The sequence below is a fragment of the Dermacentor albipictus genome, chromosome 10, assembly GCF_038994185.2.
Source record: "Dermacentor albipictus isolate Rhodes 1998 colony chromosome 10, USDA_Dalb.pri_finalv2, whole genome shotgun sequence".
Lineage (NCBI taxonomy): Eukaryota > Metazoa > Arthropoda > Arachnida > Ixodida > Ixodidae > Dermacentor > Dermacentor albipictus.
The window spans coordinates 7,934,281-7,957,085 of NC_091830.1; the positions used below are offsets into that span (position 1 = coordinate 7,934,281).

Sequence of the window (22,805 nt, forward strand, 5' to 3'; positions counted from 1 at the left end):
CAGCCTGGTAAGACCACATCAAAGGGCCTCTCCCCTTACCAGGTTTGGGCATTGCAGACAAGTGCGGCCCAAAGAACATGCAGTGGACATTTCATCAGCAATGTATCAAACAGCTTCACAGCACTAAAATGTTTAAAATTTCAAGCAGAAGCCAGCGCACTCTTCCTCTTGAGGGAGCCTTGCTTCAAGCCAGCGAGCCAAGGTTACATGCACAAAGCCTTCTACACAATGTCTTCTTGCAGCATCACTGATCACAGCACATGATTTCGGCTAATAATCCAACGTAGAACCCATGACACACACACTGCTGATGTGTTAAGAAAAATTGCCAGGTCATTTTATCACGCAAACTTTTCGCTGGCACACAGCAGTTCTGCTTTAACACACTGTATTGACTTCTGCTAATTTGGCTGCGGTTAACCCAATTCTTTACATTACTTCAACCCCGACATCGAAGGTTCCGGACGGCGCCCATACATTTCTGTGGGCCCAAACTTTAGTTATTTCAATCCTAAAATTGGCCTTCTCCAGATAATTCAAACTTGATCAGTCAGCACACACGCTTCCGATTCCTGTGGTGACCCCAATAGTGAACCCTTAAGTGGCAGTGTCTCAGCAGAGCTTAGGGGACAGTGATTACATTGAACACAAGTAATCTCCTGTCGAAAACGGCTATTTTTGGCCTGCCCTAGGAAGATTTTCAAGCAATAACCGTAGCTCACAATATCTGACTATAGGATTTACCTGATTCTAACGTGCACCTATAATTTTTCTGTTAGCTTCTTTTTCCAAGAAAATTGTGCCGAAAATTGCTTGCACAGGAAACAAACTGCCTTCGAGACATTCATATGCTTCATGACATTGAAAAAATGTGCCGCAGCGAAGCAAATTTTAGGAAATCGGCCGCCATTCTACAACACATTTTGCCCTCGCCCATTTTTCTTGCTAAAGAATAGTAAGCGTTAAATTTCTGCTTTGTTTAGGAGCTCTAATGTCATTTCTAGTTTTCTACTTTAGACTCATAAATAGTGAGCGCATGTTTGATTCAGGGCGTGTTACTCGTGCAAATACTGCCAAATGAATCGGCGGTGTCTTTCGAGCATTTTTTTTTCTGCATCTTGTCTGATTTGACCTGCCAGATAATCAGATCAATTTCATTTGTCCCTTCATGGTCGAACTAACGGAAGTTTACTGTACCAATTACTCCACCGCATGCAGGCTATGCAGCTATGTATATGTCACACGTATTCTATGTTTGGCATTCACAATGTTTGACTACAGCAAATGAATGCACCTTTTCATAAAGGGACCTCTGGAAGTCCAGCTGCTCATTCAGTGTTCTGGCTCGGTTGCTGAGTTCTGTGTTACGCAGGATCTGATCTTGCAGTTCTTTCTTGACTCTCTCCAGTTCTTTTGCCAGGGCATCCCGCTCGTTCTCAGCGTCCTGCAAATACATGCACAAGCATCTTTTCAGTATGGCAAGGCAACAGTATAAATGCCTCAATAAAGAAAGGTGTACCTTGAGCAAACGTGCTACTCAATTTTTGTTAAGAAATACCAAAAAGTACACTGAAAAACACTTTATAATGCCTCTTCTTCTGTGTTCCAGGCAGCATCAACTGATTGATTCAAGAAGCTTTACAAACCAAGGCAATACCTGGGCCATGTGAGATACCATGGTGAACAGCTCCAGAGAAATTTTTGCCATCAGGCCTTTATAGGAATCACAGAGGCCATGGCAAAATTTCATCACCAGGGAAATGTAAAGCATTGTAGAACACCATTTTTATGTTCTACCAACAAGGAATGCAATATATGTGCATGACAAATTGAAGCAGAACATTCTGCTTACCTAGAAATATTCCTGTCAACATTAACTGCACCACACTTGTAATCTGCTGCTGAATGAAGCATCCCCAGTGACAGAACTTACACTATAGTTATAAAAGAAATTAATATTCTGACAAGAAAGTTAGCTCCTTTCATGGTACTGTAGCTGCTTCTGTTAATCAAAATGTCTACATTAAGGGCTAACTTTATGCATTTCAAGATCAAAACTCTTTTTCAGCGTATTTTTTTCAAGCTGCCACTACTTTGATTTACATTCGTACATTCTGTTTGCAACTACAGGATTTCCATAATAATTAAACCTTTTGTACAAATTTTATGAAATTACCATGTTACTGAGCCTAAGATAAGGCATTCCAGGTTTCTCACCTTAAGTTGTGACAATGCGTGGTTCAGGCGCCCTTGCAGCTCCACAACCTGAGACTCCAATGACGTTGCACGACGCTCTGCTGCTGACCACTCACGTTCCCGTTTGTTCAGCCTGTACATATAAGAGATTTCACACATTAGTAACACAGAACTATAGATGTTCGCCAAGCAGTAATATCTTAAGAGTTGAATTAGTACCGTAAGTTCATATCTGCATGTTAAAACAACCCAAGACTACAAGCTGCAATGTTCAACCCAAAAAATAGAATGCAAGTTTTACCCTGAACCCCTTGCGTTAAAAAAAATATGGGATTTTACGTGCCAAAACCGCTTTTTTCGGAAATTTCGACCACCTGGAGTTTTTTAACGTGCACCTAAATCTAAGTACACGGGTGTTTTCGAATTTCGCCCCCATCGAAATGCGGCCGCCGTGGCCGGGATTCGATCCCGCGACCTCGTGCTCAGCAGCCCAACACCATAGCCACTGAGAAGATCAAGGGTTGGATTCCCGGCCACTGAGGTCACATTTCGGTGGGGCGGAATGCAAAGAACACTCGTGTACTTAGATTTATGTGCATGCTAATTAACCTCAGGCGACCGAAATTAATCCGCCATCCTTCACTACGGCGCCTCACGTCGCGACAGCGATGGGACTTTACATCAAATAAATAAATAAATAAATAAATAAATAAATAAATAAATAAATAAATAAATAAATAAATGTTTCTTGGTTAGTAATCTTCCCCACGGTGACCAGAATGAGAAGTGTGACCGCTGTTTACACACGTACGTGCTATAACCTACAAAACATGCATCCATTCGGGACCGCCACCGAATACCAAGATGCATTGGTGGGATCCTGTCAAACAAAACAACAAAACATGTTCCAACATAAATACATCAGCTTTCCTTTTGGAAGAAAATGGTCGTAATCATTGGCAGAGTGAATGCATGCCAAACTGCTTCGTTAATTTCTCGTAAAGGTGACGTTGGCGATGTTATCTGGGTGACCTCACAAGTTTTCTGCTATTTGCTCAGATTTGGGAAGTAGTTCCTCATGAAATGTTTCGAAATGTTTTTCAGGTTGAGTCTCTGCTTGCTTTAGAATGCACTGTAATAATGTTTTTTATTCGTATGCAACTATAACTCTAATCAAACAGAGTGTGCCTAAATCCCTGACGTCCCAGTGAGCAGGTGCGCGAACTTAAAGGGGTCATCGCCAACGTTGTTACGATTCCGAGTCCTCTATGGCTAGCCAAGGCACCGCGCAAGGTATGAACAGAATGAGCAATTTTGGAAGCTGGGCCTGTCGGAAGCCCAAGTTCAACGAACATTCCTCTCGTGGTGTCTGACTAATGCGTAAATTCACAAGATGTTTACGACAATAAACATATCAGCTTCACCTTATTTGTGTTCGGTTCGTTATATTATATTTGCATATACCGCAGGCCCTGTTCGGGCCCAAACAGGAGTGGTTACATCGATGGCAATAAACACGATCTGAAATCGAAAAATTGAAAAATACAGAACAATAAAGAAAATATACAGGGACATCAACATTTGCAATTTAGAATTATCAACAATAAATACGAAGTAGGAACAATAGCTGTAGTTCGCAACTCGACAACAAAGTAGTGATAAACCGCGGACACGCAACAGATCACTAAATTCAGAATTTTATCTAATTTCAGCACAACACACAGACGAGAATTAATTTCCTTCCTTGTGCTCAGCACGCTATTCATCAAACGAAAAATTATTCACAAGATGAACGAACGATTGTGTTGTATTAGCGTAAATTACTTCATGTGGTAATTTATTCATTAATGGAATAGCATGAGGAAACAGGGAATATTGATGTATGTTAATGTAACTGAATGGTTGCCTAAATGTTTTATTGTGTTGTGTGCGGTAAAAACCCATTGACGGCTCAGTTATGTGACGTTCACGCGGTATTTCAAAGTGACCATGGTAACGCTGGTAGATAAATTTTGATCTGGACACCATTCTACGATGATCAAGTTTTTTTCATCTTTGCCCTATCGCGAAGGATTCATACGCTCGAGAAACGCGAATAGGAAGGATAAATAAACCTCAAGGGCAAGCTCTGCACCCTTTCTACTTATTAAATTAAATATTGTTTATACGGACTCCAGATTAGGTTCGCCTATTATAATTTTCGCCTGATGAGAACCTTGTATGCTGTTAACTTTACAGCGGGTGACGCATGACATAGTTCCGTTTTAAAAATGCTGGCTTTTACAGTGCGTTACTACAAATATTACCTATACGTGTTTCCCAACTTAAGTTACTCGTGAGTGTAAGCAAAATACTTCATTCGCCGAGTTTTTTTAACATAAGCATTTTTAATGGTGTAAGCAAATTCCAAAGTTTCTTTTTTGTTACTAAATGTTATGCTCACGTTTTCGAAGCGTTGAGCTTCAAGCCCCATTTGTCACACCATGCACCGATTGAATGCAATGCGACATTTAGTCTGACTTTATCAGAGGGTTGATTAATGCTGGTATAAACAACACAATCGTCAGCGAAAAGCGGGATCTTTACCTTTGCAGGTAGTTACACTGATAAATCTATATCATTGATATAAACCAAAAACAACAACGGACCGAGCACCGACCCTTCTGGTACTCCTTGGTGTACATCTAGTGTATGAAATCATTTACAGCCACGTATTGTTTCCTTGAAGCTAAGTAGCATACTATCCAGCGAACAATGTTGTGTTCAATGCCATTAGCATGCAGTTGAGTTACTAAACCAAACATCAAACGCTTTAGAAAAGTCTAAAAACTGCGTCAGTTTGACTCGTCATATTTAGTGAATTTACGAAATCACATGTTCAGTTGCAGTGAACAGATCAGACATAAAGCCATGTTGATTGTCACGAAGCAGTTGGCTATTTTCTAAATGTATCATAATCGCCCTAAATATAGTACATTCTAAGAGCTTACACATTGTGGATGTTAGGGAAACTGGTCTGTAGTTTTTTATTTCTAATGGAAATCCAGACTTGTGAATTGGGACTATCCTTGCGGAGCACCAGTCGTCGGTTATTGCACAAGATTCTAATGAAACTGTCTATATTTTCTACAAATACTCTACCACCCGGGTCGCATATGTGATGAGAAAAACGTTTGATATTTCGTCAGGACCGGGTGATTTTCTTATATCAAGTTTACGCCAGATTTATAGCTAGAACAAGACAGCTGCAAGGATTATTCCATAAAAACGTTCGATGAGACTGATGCTCTGCAATCTTCATTTCTGAAAATTATTCATCAGCACCTTTACCCATTTCTGTATATTCCTCAGTTAGTGGACGAAGTGTTTCTACCATAGAACGCTTGTACCTTTGTCTCGCTTTGTTTATTTTCAAACTCTTGGAGCCGCCGCTCCCTTGTTGCGGCAATGGATGAAGAAGCCCTCGGAGACCTTCCTGGAGTCAAGCCATCACGTGGTGTCGCGTCCAGGAAACGTGGCAATGCGTCAAGTGACACGGACAGCGAGGCAACCGAGTTGTACTCGGACAGCGTCGACTCGTCGGACGACGATTTCACACTTGTCATGAGCCGAACCACAAAAAGAAGACTGCTACGGAGGTCATCGTCGCCAAGTGTCTCCACCGTGAAGACAACACCACAGCGCTGGCCGTACACCATGCTCTTCATGCCTGTGGACCCAGTGTCCAATCTGCGACTCCTAAACAGGCAGGTCCTTTCTGCTTTTCTTGAGGGAATCGAACCAAACGAGATCAAGGACGTGAGAATAAACTCACGGAAGAATGTCCTAGCAGTAGATGTTCTACACCGTAGTGCACTGCAAAGCCTACGGCACGTAACGGAGATCGACAAAGTACAAGTTCGATCCATGATACCTACAGGCTGCAATGGCACTGTCGGGGTCATTTATGATGTCGATATTTCTATACCAACCGACGACTTCCCTATATTAATAAAGCCAACTACCGAAGGCACTCTTATCACGCACATCACAAGACTTGGCAACACACGATGCCTGAAGCTGTGGTTTGAGGGAGACAGCCTTCCCTCACACGTCAAAGTTGGCCACGTCCGCCATCCAGTCCGCCCATACGTACCGAAGCCCCTGCAGTGCTACAAATGCTGCAAGATGGGACACGTAAAAGGTGTCTGCAGGAATAACCTCGTGTGCCCACGGTGCGCTGAATCTCATTCAGCAGATGCCTGCCGCGCAACTGTGTTGAAGTGCCCTAACTGCCATGGTAGTCATGACGCCTCATCCAATGATTGCCCGCGGGTGAGGAACGAGCGAGCAGTGCTCAAACGTATGGTACGGGACCATTCAACACACAGAGAGGCTGCCGCTACTATCAGGCGACGACGACATCGCCATCGAAGAGCATCACGAAGAGTAACATCGACTGAAAGATATACACCATCATCTTCCGGCAAAGCGGCTACCGTATCAACGCCGACTTCCACAAAGACAGACACTGCGAAAACGAAGAAAGGGGCAAGACTCGCACCTCCTGAAGAGTGGCCAACACTTCCACGAGCACAACCTGCATCCGAGTCACATCAAATTGCGCCGTCCTCAATGACCTCACGAACCGAGGATGCGACGACGACTGAGGATCGCCAAGTCATAGTGATGCTGAAGTCACTTATGGACGCCATGCGCATTCTTCTGAGCCGCATGAAGACCCCGTCGGCACAGAGCGCACTGCAGGTGCTGGACACCTTGAGTCCGGTGCTTGCGGCTCTAGGGTAAAACCACGGCCCGAAAATTGCCGTCGTTTCAAGAGGAGGTCAAGAATGCATCTGTCTTTCAGTGGAACGCCAGAGGGCTTAAGTCACGTATGTCCGACTTCAGGCAGTTTGTATTTACGCACCAATTCCCCATTATCGTGATTTGCGAGCCCAACCTGACAGCTCCCATCAGGCTGTCCGGATATGAGTGCTTTATGTCCTCTGCCCACGGAGAATGCAGCAAGGTCGTTGTGTTTATACGCCGTGACTTGACTTATGTACATCACACAGTGCCTCCTGACGAAGCAAATCAATACGTTTGCTTAACAGTGAAGAAGAAAAAGCTCACGTTCACAATTCTTGCAGCTTATTTATCTCCAACAAGCCGTCTAGATTGTGAGCGCTTACGGGGAATATTGACATCGACTCCACAGCCGTGGGTGCTCACTGGGGACTTTAACGCCCACCATTACCTATGGGGAAGCTCCAAAGTGAACTCTAGAGGCAGAACGTTGGTGTCCTTTGCCTATGAACTGGAATTTTGCCTGTCAAACGATGGAAGCCCTACTTATCTGCGTGGATCAGCGTATAGTAGCTGCTTGGACCTTACCTTCGTTTCACGTTCGCTTTCGAGAAGAGTGCACTGGTTTTCGGATTTAGAAACGCGGGGTAGTGACCACATCCCCACCTATTTGAAGATCGAAGGTTTGACTATCTCCAAGTCTTCCAGAACCGTCCAGTGCACTGATTGGCCTAAATACAAAACAATAATGGAAGACTTTTGTCGGGACGGCACCTCCTATGACCTACAGGGCGCGATAAAGGATGCCATACAGACAACCACGCATCTGCTTTCGAAGAGTTCTTCCCGCACCGATTTCGACATCGAACTAGCGAAACTCCGAGCGATTCGCCGTCGTGCGGAACGAAGATATAGACGCACGAAGTCCAATTATGATTTGAGATTGGCCAGACGAACACAAAAGAAAATACAGCGTCACATGAACAAGCTGGCTTCGCGACAATGGGTATCCTTTTGCGAGTCCCTGGATCCGCGAAAACCTTTGTCGCTTATATGGAGGACTGTTCGTGGCCTTCGCACAACCGTTGGTCAGCGTCACCCGTTCAAATCTCTGGCACTCCATCTACAATGTAGAGATATTGATGTCGCTGAATCCTTCTGCAGAAAGTTTGCTGGCGAAGCAAATTCCGATAGAACAGGTACGGGAACGCTCGACCATCCACCGTTCTCACGTGATCCCCGCATGGAATGCCCTTTTTCTATGGAAGAACTAGACGCTGCGCTGGCTTTATGCAGGCGTTCTTCAGCGCCAGGACCTGACGGCATTACATACCGTGCCCTGTGTCAGCTAGGAGACCACGCTCGGAAGGCACTCTTGCTCCTGTACAACGACTCCTGGCAGACGGGTACGGTTCCGCAAGAATGGAAGTCAACTCGCCTCATTCCACTTCTGAAAGCTGGCAAGTCGCCCCTGGACATTTCCTCATACCGTCCGATAGCACTTGCCAGCTGTGTCGGAAAAACAATGGAAAGAATGATTTTAACACGTCTGGAATGGTACTTAGAGTACTATGAAATCTACCCAGATGCTATATGTCCGGCTTCAGACGTGGCCGTTCGTCAACAGACAACGTTGTTGACTTGATAACATTTGTGCAACACCAAAAGGCCCGTAAGCGACTATCTGCTGCTCTGTTTCTAGACGTTAAAGGGGCTTATGATAATGTCACCCATGAAGCCATCCTTAGCACGTTAGAAGCCGTCGGACTTGGTGGTAAGATGTATATGTGGGTGTGCAGCTACTTACAGAGGAGACCATTCTATGTAGACACAGAAAATGGCCCGACATCCGAGCATTACAGCAGCCGAGGAGTCCCTCAAGGCGGAGTGCTTAGCCCGACTCTTTTCAATCTCACCCTCTGTGGATTAGTTGACAACCTGCCAAGCACCGTACGCCTTTCCATCTATGCAGACGACATCTGCATTTGGACATCAAGCGTGACACGACTTCAGCTTCGCGCTCGGCTTCAGAAGGCTGCCACAATGACATCTTGCTACCTTCGTGAACAAGGACTTGAAATTTCATGCGGAAAGTGCGCAATGGTGGCATTCACGAGGAAGCCAATGTCTGGATACGGCGTATCTATTAACGGACAACTTATACCATACAGCAGAACTCACAGATTCTTGGGAGTCGTAATTGACAGAGACCTGTCTTGGACTCCGCACGTCAATTACGTAAAAAAGCGGCTGACTGCTATCTGTCACCTGTTCAGCTTCCTTGCAGGAAAAAGTTGGGGAGTATCTGTACACGCTATGTTACAGCTGTACATGGCGTTGTTCGTTGGATTCCTGAGATACAGCCTGCCTGCAATATCCAACACCTGCAAGTCTAACCTGCGTGCGATACAGTGTATTCAAGCCCAAGCCCTTAAGATATGTCTTGGGTTACCACGCAGTGCATCAACTGCTGAAACCATTGCCCTTGCGCAGGACTACCCAATCACTACGCACATTACCGTTGAGACAATGCGCATGCATCTCAGGCATAATGCCAGGACCCCTTCGCACCACTTGGCGAGCCTCACAGCTGCAAGGCCCTGCTCGACATTTAGCGGCATTGTCAGTGCACATCGTGCGTCGTTTACGTCAGGGTACGCACCTGCGGCCAAGCCAGCGTTTCCTCCGTGGTGTTTGAGCCGTCCACAAGTACATCTAATGATTCCAGGACTACAGAAGAAGACAGATTTACCGGCCTCTGCTCTAAAACAGTTGACCTTACTTCTTTTGCATGAAAAGTACAGCAACCACGTGCACATCTATACCGATGGATCAACTACGTCATGCAGTTCCGGTGGTGCCGTGGTGGTACCAACGCGAGGAATGACACTGCGGTTCAAGACACCGCATGTCATGACCTCAACGGCGGCAGAACTAACGGCCCTGCGTCGAGCCCTGGAATTCATTGATTCGGAAAGACCCAGAAAATGGGCTGTGTTCTGTGATTCCAAACCGGCATTACAGTGCACGCAGTCAGTTCTCCGACACGGATGTCATGACCAATTGACATACGAAGTCGTGAAACTTCACCATGACGTCCAACAAAAAGGCCACGAAGTCGTTTTTCAGTGGGTACCTGGCCACTGTGGAATCAGTGGCAATGATTCCGCCGATAACGCTGCTCGCACAGCTCATCAAGAAGAGCACAGCGTTCCGATTCCGCTTTCAAGGACTGACGCTGCAAGGCAGCTTCGACACCTGGCACGTAGCCTCACAGTGACCGAGTGGAACTCGCAAAACTTACGACTGACACGACTACATCGACTAAACCCCTCCCTGCAGCTCCGACCTCCACCCGGACTTCCTCGACGTGAAGATACGCTTCTCTGTCGCCTTTGGTTAGGAGTGGCCTTCACAAAGGCATACTCTACATTAATTGGAGTGACTGACAGTGCAGCATGCGAGGTCTGTGGCTCCGAAGAAAACATCGACCACCTGCTGTGCCATTGTCCAAGATATGACCTAGAGAGACAAGAACTTGCCAAAGCTTTCCAAAAACTGGACAATCGGCCGCTTTCTGTGCAGGTGCTGCTGGAACACCGCCCCCATCGCCCGTCGGCCCATAAAGCAGTGAAGGCACTTTTGTGTTTCTTAAGGACGACGGGCTTGTGCGACCATTTGTGACTACCAATGCAATTTCTGTAAGGTCACACACGTCATCGAACTCACTGCAATTTCCTTCCCTCATCTCTCTCCCTGTTATCTTTGTTTTCCCCCTTTCCCATTCCCCCTGTGTAGGGTAGCCAACCGGACGTGATTCTGGTTAACCTCCCTGCCTTCTTCTTATCTCTTTCCCTCCCCCCCTCAGTTAGTGAAATGCAACCGAGCCAAATGAGTGAAGCCATCTTTTGACACCTGTACTTGAAAATCGCCTCCAATGTCTCAACTACACCTTATTCCATGTCAAAGCAATTATCATTTTTACCGGGAGGTACATAAAGAAGTCACAGATTGTCGCATCTGGACTGTGGGTGAAGGGATCGTTGCAATGCCTCCAGGAATGTTAAAGAAAGTACATTGCTTTGACATGGAAGACGACGAAAAAAGGCGTAGTTAACGCACTGCAGGTGATTTTTAGGAAGGTGGCAAAAGATGGCTCGACTTATCTACAGGCTTGGCAGAAATAGTGGGAGCCGGGCATTTGACTTCGGGAGCATATAGAACGGGAGCACATAGAATTTGACGGGAGCATATAGAACGGGGTAAAAGTGCCGATGAATAATTTTCAAGACAAAGATTTGAGAGCGTCGGTCTCACTATTTATTGAACACGTGTAGTATATCTGAAACATATGGTTACGCGTGGAAAGACACACACAAAAGAGACTATTTACACTTTGTTTACTCTGGAGCCAGGTCTCCAGGCAGACGACACTCGCTCGCACGATGAGCCCGACTCCTCATCACCTTTCTCTCGGTGGCTCGTCTCCTGAGCATCTGTCGATGGTATCGCAATGCTAACCCCGGCGATAAAAGCGCCGTCCCGGTGCTGGTAAATATCTAAGTCGTGTGGAGAGTTGTAGGGCTTGATTCTGGCGACGTGGGCAATGTCATCGGTTGTCACAGCGGTGGACGTGTAGTGGGTGTGGCTAGAATTATTTCACAGATGACATCGGTCACTTGGCGGAGCACGCAACTGGCCTGTGTAACAGGATAGCAGTTTTCCACAAAGGACAACTTTACAAGATGGTAACCAAAGCAACAAGAGGGTGCCGAACGAAAAATGGACATCACGGTGACGGAAGTCGTAGCGGTGCTTCTATTTGCATGTCTCGAGACACTTGCAATATAAAGCGAAATTCTCGAGTCGTCCCACTGAAACGTTGCGCGAATGTATAACACTGTCATGTGTTGCAAGTATAACGGATAGGCGAAAAGGGTTTAGAAAACGCGGTCTATATGAACAGGAAGCGTCAGCTTCCAAACCTACCCCGAAACCTTGAACAAGGGGGGCTTCTTCACGCACAAGAACACGAAACATCGACGCCGTTGTAACTCGAACAGAAGAAGCATGAAAGGAGCAGCAGCAGTATAGCCGTGGAGGCACGCACCCCTTACAGCACCCGTATTTTGTATGCAAACGAATGTAAATGCACGCTAGGGAGAGGGGTGGAGCAGGCTCGCACCTTTAGGCTTAACGAACTCGCAGCCGAACACGGGCAGCGCAGCGCCCGCAGCGCCGCCTGGCGCGCACTTCTGCGGAGGAGCGCAATATAATCCAGTTCTCCGCGCTCCGCATCCAGACGAAGAGGGGGGGGGGGCGCCGTGATGAAGATCCGTACCGGAAGAACAATGGTGGCACATTTCGAGTATACGGTACTGCCACTGTGTGTTTCCGTCTGCGCACAGAGTTCATTTTGATCCGGCGTATATATATACATGCGTAGTGCATCTTGCTAGGCCTAAAAGGTGTTCAGCACTATATTTTTCCAAACGCTCGCGCACCGGTTCGTTTTCTCGAGAACGTCAGCCCCTTTCGTGCGAAGCCCGTATCAGCCAAGGAAGATGTGTGTGTGTATATATATATATATATATATATATATATATAGAGAGAGAGAGAGAGAGAGAGAGAGAGAGAGAGAGAGAGGAAAGAAAAGCAAGAAGCACTATAGAGGCGAGAAACGAGTCGAGCGAAAGACTTTCGGGCACGAAGAAGTTGTTCATTTGTGGGCTGGGTGGAGTGGAAAACGATACGGCGAACGCCCTAATAAACAGAGATATACATATACGCCTAACACAAGGAAGCAGTTACCAATCAAGGAAGGCGGTGCTGTACCTGTAGGACTTCCGCGCATTTTCTCTCTCTATATTTTGTTTCACGCCCGGCAAAGGTCGAGCGCTGTTTAAAGGGGCAGGTCATGCGTGTCTTCCTTCGCAGTTGCTCGTTCGAGCTTCGTTTGGTGCGAAAGGACTTGGCATATTGTATGAAGCATACGTGAACTTAAAAAAAATTCCGTGCAGGGAATTGCGTTGGCGCTGCTTTGGGCTGTAACGAAGGATGATGTGACGCGTACTTCTTGTCACGCATGTGGGAATGGAAGCGAGTGCGCTTATACATTCTTCGTTGTGACGCTCATTTGTGTTGTTTCGGGAAATGCGCTCGAATGTGATAAAGGAATTGAAGGAAAGTATGCATGATTGCAACTGCGACTAGAACGTCACTTATTGCTTACCTATTGTTGGGGTCATTGCTTTTGGGGGCGCTGAGGGTGGATGGGGTTAAGCCACATATGTTCTTGAGTGGAGCTCTGATCACTTCGAAGTATTTTTTTTAACCTATAGGCGGGCGTTCTTTGCTCGCCCGTACGTAACCTACTTCCTAAAGCACAACAATACCGCCATATCCACGGAGATCATCTATTTGCGTAGAACGTCCCTTCAGTTTTGAGTTATTAAATCTATTAGCATTCTTTGGCAAATTGCACCAGTTTGCGGTATGTCTCTATATATCATGAATCTATGTCCGTGCCTAACCTTTTTCGAGCCAACTTAGGTGACTTGGTGCGTAGCTCTGCATAGGTATGTGGTCCATGCTCAAATCAATAGAGCACCATGGCTACTGTGCTGGGGGAACGTGTTCAAAACCTACCGTCGGAGCAACTTTGGTCACTGATTACATAACGTTTCGTATGTGATGTTCATCAATAAACCTATCTGACGCCGACATTTTGGCTCACTGGGTCTATGCCACTAGGTATGTATTGCTCTAGAAGGATCGACATTTGGGCGAGTTGGTACTGGTTGAACATCTTGAAGGGGCAGCGCAACCTGTGTGTTTCCTGCCTTCTGTCATCGTCTCATTGCGCTGCCCCTTCAAGATGTATTGCTCCTCAATAAACATCTTTGGTGACAACCGAAGAACCACTGGCCTGTGTCACTGAGTATGTGCCATCTTTAATAAAAATAATCATTATATAAAACAGATCATGAACAATTACCGTCGTACTATAGGATGGATTGATAATATAGCATTAAATCCGCAATCATCTCTAAAGTATGGATGCATTACCAATTTTTATTCATTTTTTGGTCATAACGTCCTAAAACAGCACAGAGTTTATAATATCGCCGTGCTGGAGTGCACCGGATGCATTTTTACCCCCTGGTATTCTTTAATGTGCTCCTAAAGCACGGTGGGCGAGTGTTTGCTTAATTCTACCCAGTCAGAATGCGGCTGCCGGGGTCGACCTCGCACTATAATGAATAGACCCATATGCCCCGCAGCATACTTCCACATGGTCGCTTGAGCTAAACTATGGCAAATTACGGGTTCTTAGAGAGAATCCCGTATTATCACATGGGATAACAGACATGGAACACATACGAGTTCCTTAAGTAGAGAGTGCTATGAAGCAGAACGTATACGCGTCTGGCAGTTTAGTAGGACCGGCGAACCTCCTTACCAGCTAACCCACCTTCTACAGTGGGCGCACCGTTCACCTTTCATGAGATGAATCTGGGACTTGTCAATTTGAGAAGACACTGCACTGTGGATCGGTCCGGCTTGCAGTCAGCAATTAAATGCCGACGAATCTGCCCTACGGCGAAGACGCAACCTTGTGGGCATTTTTAATCTTGTCTGGAGCACGGGGCAAAACTAAACCAGAATTGAGGAGCACTGGCATGGGTTGTGTCAGCGCTCAAGCCCAGAAAGAATCGAATGGACATATATAGCCTCATATCGACGAGTATCACTAAAATCGTGTGTATCAAGGTTGATGAAAATCATCATCATCATCATCATCAGCCTCGTTACGACCACTGCAGGGCAAAGGACTCTCCCATACTTCTCCAACTACCCCGGTCATGTACTAATTGTAATCATGTTGTCCCTGCAAACTTCTTAATCTCATCCGCCCACCTAACTTTCTGCCGCCCCCTGCTACGCTTCCCTTCCTTTGGAGTCCCGTCCGTAAACCTTAATGATCATTGGTTTTCTTCCCTACTAATACATACTAAATACTAGTATTTACTTATTTATTTGTTTATTTATTTATTTATTGTATCCTCAAGGCTTTACGGCATTGAAGAAGGGAGCATCCTACAAGGTTAACTTGGCGCATTGAGCAAGGAAGAAAACTGCCGAGCGCTCAGGACAGTGTCTTGCACTTGTACTGATCCACATCGAGCACTACACGTATACCGAGTCGGCGGCCTCTCTATGCTTGCATCTACTCACTTTGCGTACCAGCCTCCCGGGTTTGACATATCCGCTGCTGCTGTTGCTGCTCGTACTGGGTCGGTCAGTGTCTAGGCCGACATCTTCATGGATTTATATATGAGGTTTACATGTGTGCCGAACGTTATAGTACCAGAAAACTTGTCCCGGCAAAAACTTGTCCCGGTATCCATCGCAAAGGCCGGGACAAGCCATGATTGTCCCGACCTTGCGAGGCACCAAGGCAACCAGTAGGCAAGGCACAAGGCAAGGCACCAAGGCAAGGCACCAAGGCAACCAGTAGGCAAGCTCTCCCAAGCAACAAAGGACCTAATGAAGAAACGACTAAGATTGAAATTGTCCAACTCACTAGATCAGACAGAATTCGCGGAAATGCCAAACTAATCAACAAGGAGAAAATAAGGGATATTCGAAATTATAACCTGAGAAAGACTGAGCCTCTCTATATGGCTATCATAGATTATGAAAAAGCATTTGATTCAGTAGACACACCAGCAGTCAGAGAGGCATTACGTAATCAAGGGGTCCAGGACGTTTACGTAAATATCTTGCAAAATATATACAGAGATTCCACATCTGCCTTAACTCTCCACAAGAAAAGTAGGAAGATACCTATAAATAAAGGGGTGAGACAAGGAGACACAATCTCCCCAAATGCTATTCACTGCGTGCTTGGAAGAAGTATTCAAGCTGTCAAACTGGGAAGCCTTATAGGAGTAAGGATCAACGGCGAATATCTCAGCAACCTTCGATTTGTAATTGACATTGTCCTGCACTGGGGAGGAGTTACAACAAATTATTGAGGGCCTTAAGAGAGAAAGTATAAGAGTGGGGTTGAAGATTAATATGCAGAAGACAAAGGTAAGGATAAATAGACACGCAAAGAAACAAGAGTTCACGATCACCAGTCAGCCTCTTGAGTTTGTGAAAGAGTGCGTTTACCTAGGTCAATTACTAACAGGGGACCCTGATCATGAGAAGTAAGTTTACAAAATAATAAAAATGGTTTGGAGCACATTCGGCAGACATTGTCAGATCCTGACTGGCAGCTTACCATTATCATTAAAAAGAAAGGTGCACCATTAATGCATTCGACCGGTGCTGACATATGGGGCAGAAACTTGAAGACTGACAAAAAAGCTTGAGAACGAGTTAAAGACCGCACAAAGAGTGATGGAAGGAAGTCTGTTAGGCGTAACGTTAAGAGACAGGAGGAGAGCGATGTGGATCACAGAGGAAACAGGCATAGCCGATATTCTAATTGACATTAAGAGAAAGAAATGGAGCTGGGCAGGTCATGTACTGCGTAGGTTAGATAACCGGTGGATCATTAGGGCCACAGAATGGGTGCCAAGGGAAGGGAAGCAGAGTCGAGCACGGCAGAAGACTAGAAAGCTAATTAGGTCTACTGCACTTATTCACGGTTATAATTTTGTATTACAATAACTCGCAGTCGATACGTTTACACACCGACACAGAGCCCCTCTTTCACGCCCAAAGAAGAAAGTAAGGCCCGTTGTTTGGCCCGCAACGGGGCCTCTGTAACACAGCGCAGCCAACTTCATTAAAATTGCATTCCTTAGCGGCCTCTGAAGCACTTCACACCGTATATATACAATACGCCGAATCATCTGATTCGTGCGAACAAGAAGCCAATTCTGAATTCACCCCACTCATATATATAAACCGTCGCTTAACTCAACCCTTTTAGAGAGCGGCTCGTTTATCGTACGAAAAAAAAACGAAAAAAAAACCGAATATATATAAAAAGCCGGAGCGCGGACGCCTATGTACACCGTCTCGCAATAATGTATTCCATAAAGGCGTTCGCCGAACCGCTTGCAGGCAGTTACCCATGCAAATAGACGGGAACGCGCACCTACGCCTGGCCATATAGAAAGGGTTGCCAGCTTCATTGGGGACGATAGGGCACGAGGAAAAAAAAATGCGAGTAGGGATGAAGACAGGGGAGAAGCGAGCAAATTTCATAAAGGCACTCGGCGTATCAAGAGGGCCGCGTTGCTCGGAGTGTGAGCGCTAATGAACCGCCTTAGGGCCCTCGGGGAAAGGGTTTTGCGCGGGGCCTCCGCCTTGCGTAAGTTCCGTACAGTGTTCCGTCATCGTATACCGCGGGGCCAATCACGAGGTGGGATAACCGTTCGACGAATTCGCGCAGCCTCCGCGAACCTCTCATATCCATGCGCGCCTTTCGGTCTCTCCCGTTTGGAGTCTTGTGACAACCTGTTTTCCGTTGGCGGTGGTTTTAGGACTTGCAAGCATATAAATCAGGCGGGCGATAAAGACAGGACCAGTTACTATGAATCGCGCGAGGTATGCACCGTCGAAATGTAGGCAACGAAGGGGGGACTACTTTTTGCCGCAGAAATGGGAACCGGCTTAAGGCGCCTCGGGACACAGGCGCTCAGCTGTCAGAAAAGCTGCCCGCAATTATTGGGACGGAATGCATGAGATCAGCAGCATTTGTAAGGGCGCAATTTGCTGAACGGGATGTCTTAATTGTGTAAGAGGTGTAACTTGGGTCTTCAGAGAGGCCCTTTTACATACTATACACTTGGTTTGTGTAATTCGGCGCTGATCACGCGCCAATCAAGAGAGCATCGCGAAGCGTTATCCGTACACCCCGGTGTGACTGAGTCTACAAAGGCTTGTGCAAGAGATGGCACATCAGAGCTTCGAGGGAGAGTAATTAATCCATGAACACATTATTTGCGATTCTTCGCCGTGAGCAAGACATCAACGTTCATCTGGGATAGTGAGTATATACCGCTCACCTCGTGCAAATTACGAAGACTCAAGCCTTTGATAAATAGAGGGGACCATGAAACTACACAGATAAGAAATAAATAAACCCCACTGTGTAGGAATCCAGCAGGATGGTAAAAAAAGACTAAGGGACTTTTGAATTTGAGTCTTTATTCTAGACGTTCATTTGCGTATTAATGACTGAGGAGCAAGGCAAGAAAAGTGGCTACGCAGGGGTTTGACGGTGCTCCCTTTCCCCAGCTTACAGATCGTTACGGCGGTGCGCGCAAAACAATCAATATCGACACAAGCGAAAGGTCACATTGCAAAACAACTCAATAATAAATGTATTGCATGATGTGAAAATAAAATAAATGCAGTAATACTGCATGAAATGCTTTCAATACAGAATGAAGAGCCCAAGAAATGCACAATAAAAATAAGAAGAATAAAAATGCTTTTAAGCGAACTTTCAGCAACTTCGCAGATCTAGGTGTAACATAATCCAAGTCTGTCCAGTACGGAGGTCGATGTATATTTTAGAGCTTGTAAGCCATAATTTGTTCTTGAGCGCAGCACATAGCAGTATTCATGGTGTTTTATTGAGTATAGGGGCGAGTGTTGGTGTGAAGGTGCCGAATATTAGACAAGAATGATGTACCCCGTTCAATATGTGATTCGTGTCGTTGTAGAAAGTATAAATTGGACAAGTTGGAGAAGCCCATGGTGCGATAAGTCGAAAATAGATGTAGGGAGGCTGTTGTGAGAGGTGCATTTGGAATTGCTCTTAGCGCATTTTTCTGTAGAACCAAGAGTATTGTGGTATTTTTTTGTGTAGTACATGCCGAGACCAAAGCAAAACACCTGACTGGCAACTCTAGGAATGAGTGGTACGAGAAAACTTTGCTCTTATAGGCGATAAGTATTGGACTTTTCTGACGGTACCGATTGAACGGGCAAGTTCACGTTGGAGATGCTCAGTATGGCCGTCCCTTAACATGTATTCATTGAAATATAATAATATTTCTTTGTGTTCCGGCTCACTTATAAGGGTAAAAAGACGCGGAAGGGCAGGCATGAGGTGTTATTCACACATCACTGAGGCCTGCCCATTGATAGTGAGTAGAAAACAGACATTGTAAGTTATCAGATGTTAAAAGTTGTACATTAGCTTGAAGCATGAAGTGGAGTCTAGAGTAAGTACGGAATTGCGGTACATCGAGCAAAATACAAAAGTACTTACAGTTATGCATAACGTAAGAATAACATGCAAAAGAGACTTAAGTGTATAGTCATAGTATATGGAGTACATAAATATGTAAAATATATTCAAGCAAAGAGAACAAGAACATAAAAGATGAAAATTTCAAAAAGTGATTGGAACCATACTAAATGTGAATGGGTTGTGGTAGTAATTATATGTCTATGAGTGCGTATACGGCTCGTTTAAACTGCGCTTGCGACTGGATTTGTTTAGCTAGGTCAAGTATTTTAGCGTTCGAATTTAAAAGTGTAAGTACTTTGGTTACTTATCTTTTGAAAGCCGTATTTGGTACGGGCTCTGCAAACTCGATAAATGTTTATGGAAATGATAAGATGTGTCCGTTACAATAGAATGTACCTCAAAATCATGTTTGTCGGCGAAGAGCACGAATGTGCTTAGCGAACTTTCTTTTGTTGAGTTGTTTCACTGTAAGTAGTTGACACTCGAAAAAATATCGACAGCATTACAACATGAGGATAAAATTTTGATTGCTTGGATAGCTTTCTGTTGTATAGTTTATAGCTTAGCCAGGCTAGCATGGGTAGCAGTCTGCCAAACCGACAAGCCATGATATATACAAGAATGCCACAGTGCAATTAGAGTTGCCAATATAATTGCAATTTCGCACCACACGCAACACGTTTTTTTTAATTTGCTGATAAGCCCGACGTGTTTTGACCAGATAAAGTGGCCCTGAAATATAGTGCACAAGACCTTAATAAATTTTTCTTGAGAAAGAGGTTCACCATGATGTGTAATTGTGACATAATCATCATTTTAAAAACGGAGCTAAAATGCGCATTTAGTTTTCATTACATTCAATTCTAGTTCAAAAGGACAGACTTGTATAGCGCTTTGACCCGTCCTTTCTGTCTACGCCTGTGTGTGGTTTGCGCTGAAATGTACATGAACTTCAGTTCGTTTGATTGTAACCATGTCGAAAGTTCACAAAGCCAATTATTTGCCTCTCTTAATATATCGCAAATGTTATTTCCTGTAAATAAGACGTTATAATGTAATCGGTAAATATTATTATGTCCATATTATGTGGTATATTGACTATACCTTTAATATAAAATAGAAACAGGATCGGCCCCAAAATGCAGCCTTGAGGCACACCTGTAATCGCAAGCACTGCATGAGAAATGACACCCTTAACGGTTGTGCATTGAACTCGATCTTGAAGGTAGTTATCAAACAATTTTGACGCTGTAGCTCTTATACCTCACTGGTGTAATTTTCTTAATTGTGTGCTATATTTTACAGGTTCAAATGATTTGCTTAGATTTAGAAATACGCCAATGGTTACCATTTATTTCTCAGTGTTATCAAATATTTTTCTTTTCTTTTTTAGTTTCGAGCAGTGCCAGTTGTGTGGAGCGCTGTTTCCGAAAGCCATTTTGTTCCTTGCTAAAGACGTTGTTCTTTTCAAGGTAGTAGTACAAGCGGTTATTTAAAAGTCATTCCGCTGTCTTAGAAGATACTGTATAAGGACGGAAATCCGCTGTTAATTGTTTAAGTTATTAACATCCTCGCCCTTTTACAAGACGCAACGGTAAAATAAATCTTATTATAAATATACTCTCAACGTTTTGTCTATGAACGTAACCTGTATTGCATTTCCTCCAAGGATGAGGTCAACGTTGAAGCTACAAGTTGAAAATATGGGTTTTATGGTTGATTCTCTCGAATACCTTAAGAAGTCTATGATTATTCCTGAATTAATCATCTGGTTCTTTATATCGGTGAGAATAAGTTCTTTTTGCCTAAGTAATGCAACTTCACTGGATAATTTTTGTCTAGATGCAAACTGCTTATTGGCTATCAGGTTATACTTTTCAAAAATGAAAGACGTACAAGGAGGAGGGAGGAAAGAGAAAAGCAGAAGGCACGGAGGTTAGCCAGAATAACGTCCGGTTGGCTACCCTACACCGGGGGAATGGGAAAGGGGAAACAAAGATCACAGGTAGAGAGAGTAAGGAAGGAAAGAAGGAAATTGCGGTGAGTTCGCTGACACGTGTGGTCTTACAGAAATGGCATTAATAGTCACAGATGGTCGCACAAGCCCGTCGTCCTTAAGAAGCACAAAAGCGCCTTCACCGTTTTATGGGCCGACGGGCGATGTGGGCGGTGTTCCAGCAGCATCTGCGCAGAAAGGTGTAGAGTGCTGGTAGCGAAGCTTCCATAGGAGCCCATACGTTCAAAACATGGCGGTCCATCGCCGGTTCATGGGGCTTAGCGCCATCTGTATGTGGTGGGAACACTTCCGGCGGAAGAAAAAATAACGTGACGCCATGTCCGTTAAAAGCAGAAGTGACGTCATTTTGTTTTCGAAGGCGCGAAATTTGTCTTGTTGTTCTTCCTTTGGAGCTATATATTCAAATGCCCCGCCATTCGGCTTGATGGGCGTTTCGAGCTTTCAGCGTGGAAAGCGATGCAGGAGAAGGCCAGCCGTACGGTTGTCGAAATATGGAACATACATTCTTTGGAGGCCGACGAAAGCTTTAGGTGTAGACTGCTGATCCTTTTGTCGGATGCCAAGCCCGTCGGCCAGCGCAGTCGCACGAAAACAACTACACAATTATCTGGCGGTCGTAACTCACTACTTTTGACTGAAAAGATTAAGAAGTGATGAAGCTACCCGCGTCACCAAATTCAGACAAACTTCGACAAGCAAGAAAGCACAAACTGCGAGGGGGGCGTATTTCAACAGGTGAACTTTACGAGTGCGCCTTTCTGCCCATTTCAAGACGTGCATTGCATTGCGAGTGGTAGCGGCGTCAACGCCCCCTGTAACGATGGGCGCGGAAAATAAATGCATTTATTAATAATAATAAAATTGAATAAACTTGTATTTTCTCAACTCGACACGAATATATAGAATTGACCAGGAATTTTATTTTCGTTGAATGGATCTAACTGTGTCTCGCTTGAATTAAAAATCGCTTTTTTCTTTCCCAATGTTTGTTCCCTCCAAACATAGTCGCGCTTCAATCGCTGATCCCATAACCCGTCCTTGCTGATGTCGGTGACAATTTGTACTGAACCGCTTTTCACCCGAAGCTTCGCGACCTATTTGGATCGACCTTGGCGCAACTGCGTCGCCGGACCAACTTCACGAAACCGGAATGGCGTCATCCATATCTGATCAGACTGTCAGACACCCAATGTCCTACTTCGGCGTCTAATGCTTGATGCGCGATATCGGAAATATTCATCTACGTGCGAGTTCTGCTTCCTTATATTGATGCTTCACTATCGTCAGTGCCATCACACCCACCCGACTATTTAAAACGCCAGCTATAGCTGAACCTTCCAGTGGGCATGTTGGAGCAGCAGGGATGCAGCCGGCCATAAACCCGTTCCTTTTCTTGGTGCTGGTTGGTGAAGCTCCTTTTTGTGATTGTAAAAAATCGAACAATGTGTTTTTGCTGCTCCTACCATGCCCCAGTGTTTTTTACACCATTACTTCTGATTGTTTCAATGTTATCAAACTGCTAATATTGTACGGGGACATAGAAAACCCTGGACCTGATGACCTGAATTTACCACCGGA

General features: G+C 45.0%; 1 protein-coding gene across 1 annotated transcript in view; it reads right to left on the bottom strand.

Moving 5' to 3' along the window:
- LOC135920403 (lamin-A-like) overlaps positions 1-22,805 on the bottom strand; it is a 126,245-nt gene that overhangs the window by 22,178 nt on the left and 81,262 nt on the right. Inside the window, exons 4-5 of the mRNA XM_070527589.1 lie at positions 2,218-2,329; positions 1,295-1,444 (exon numbers count right to left, since the gene is read on the bottom strand). Of these exons, the coding sequence (XP_070383690.1) occupies positions 1,295-1,444; positions 2,218-2,329 (262 nt within the window). The remainder of the gene's footprint in view (positions 1-1,294; positions 1,445-2,217; positions 2,330-22,805) is intronic.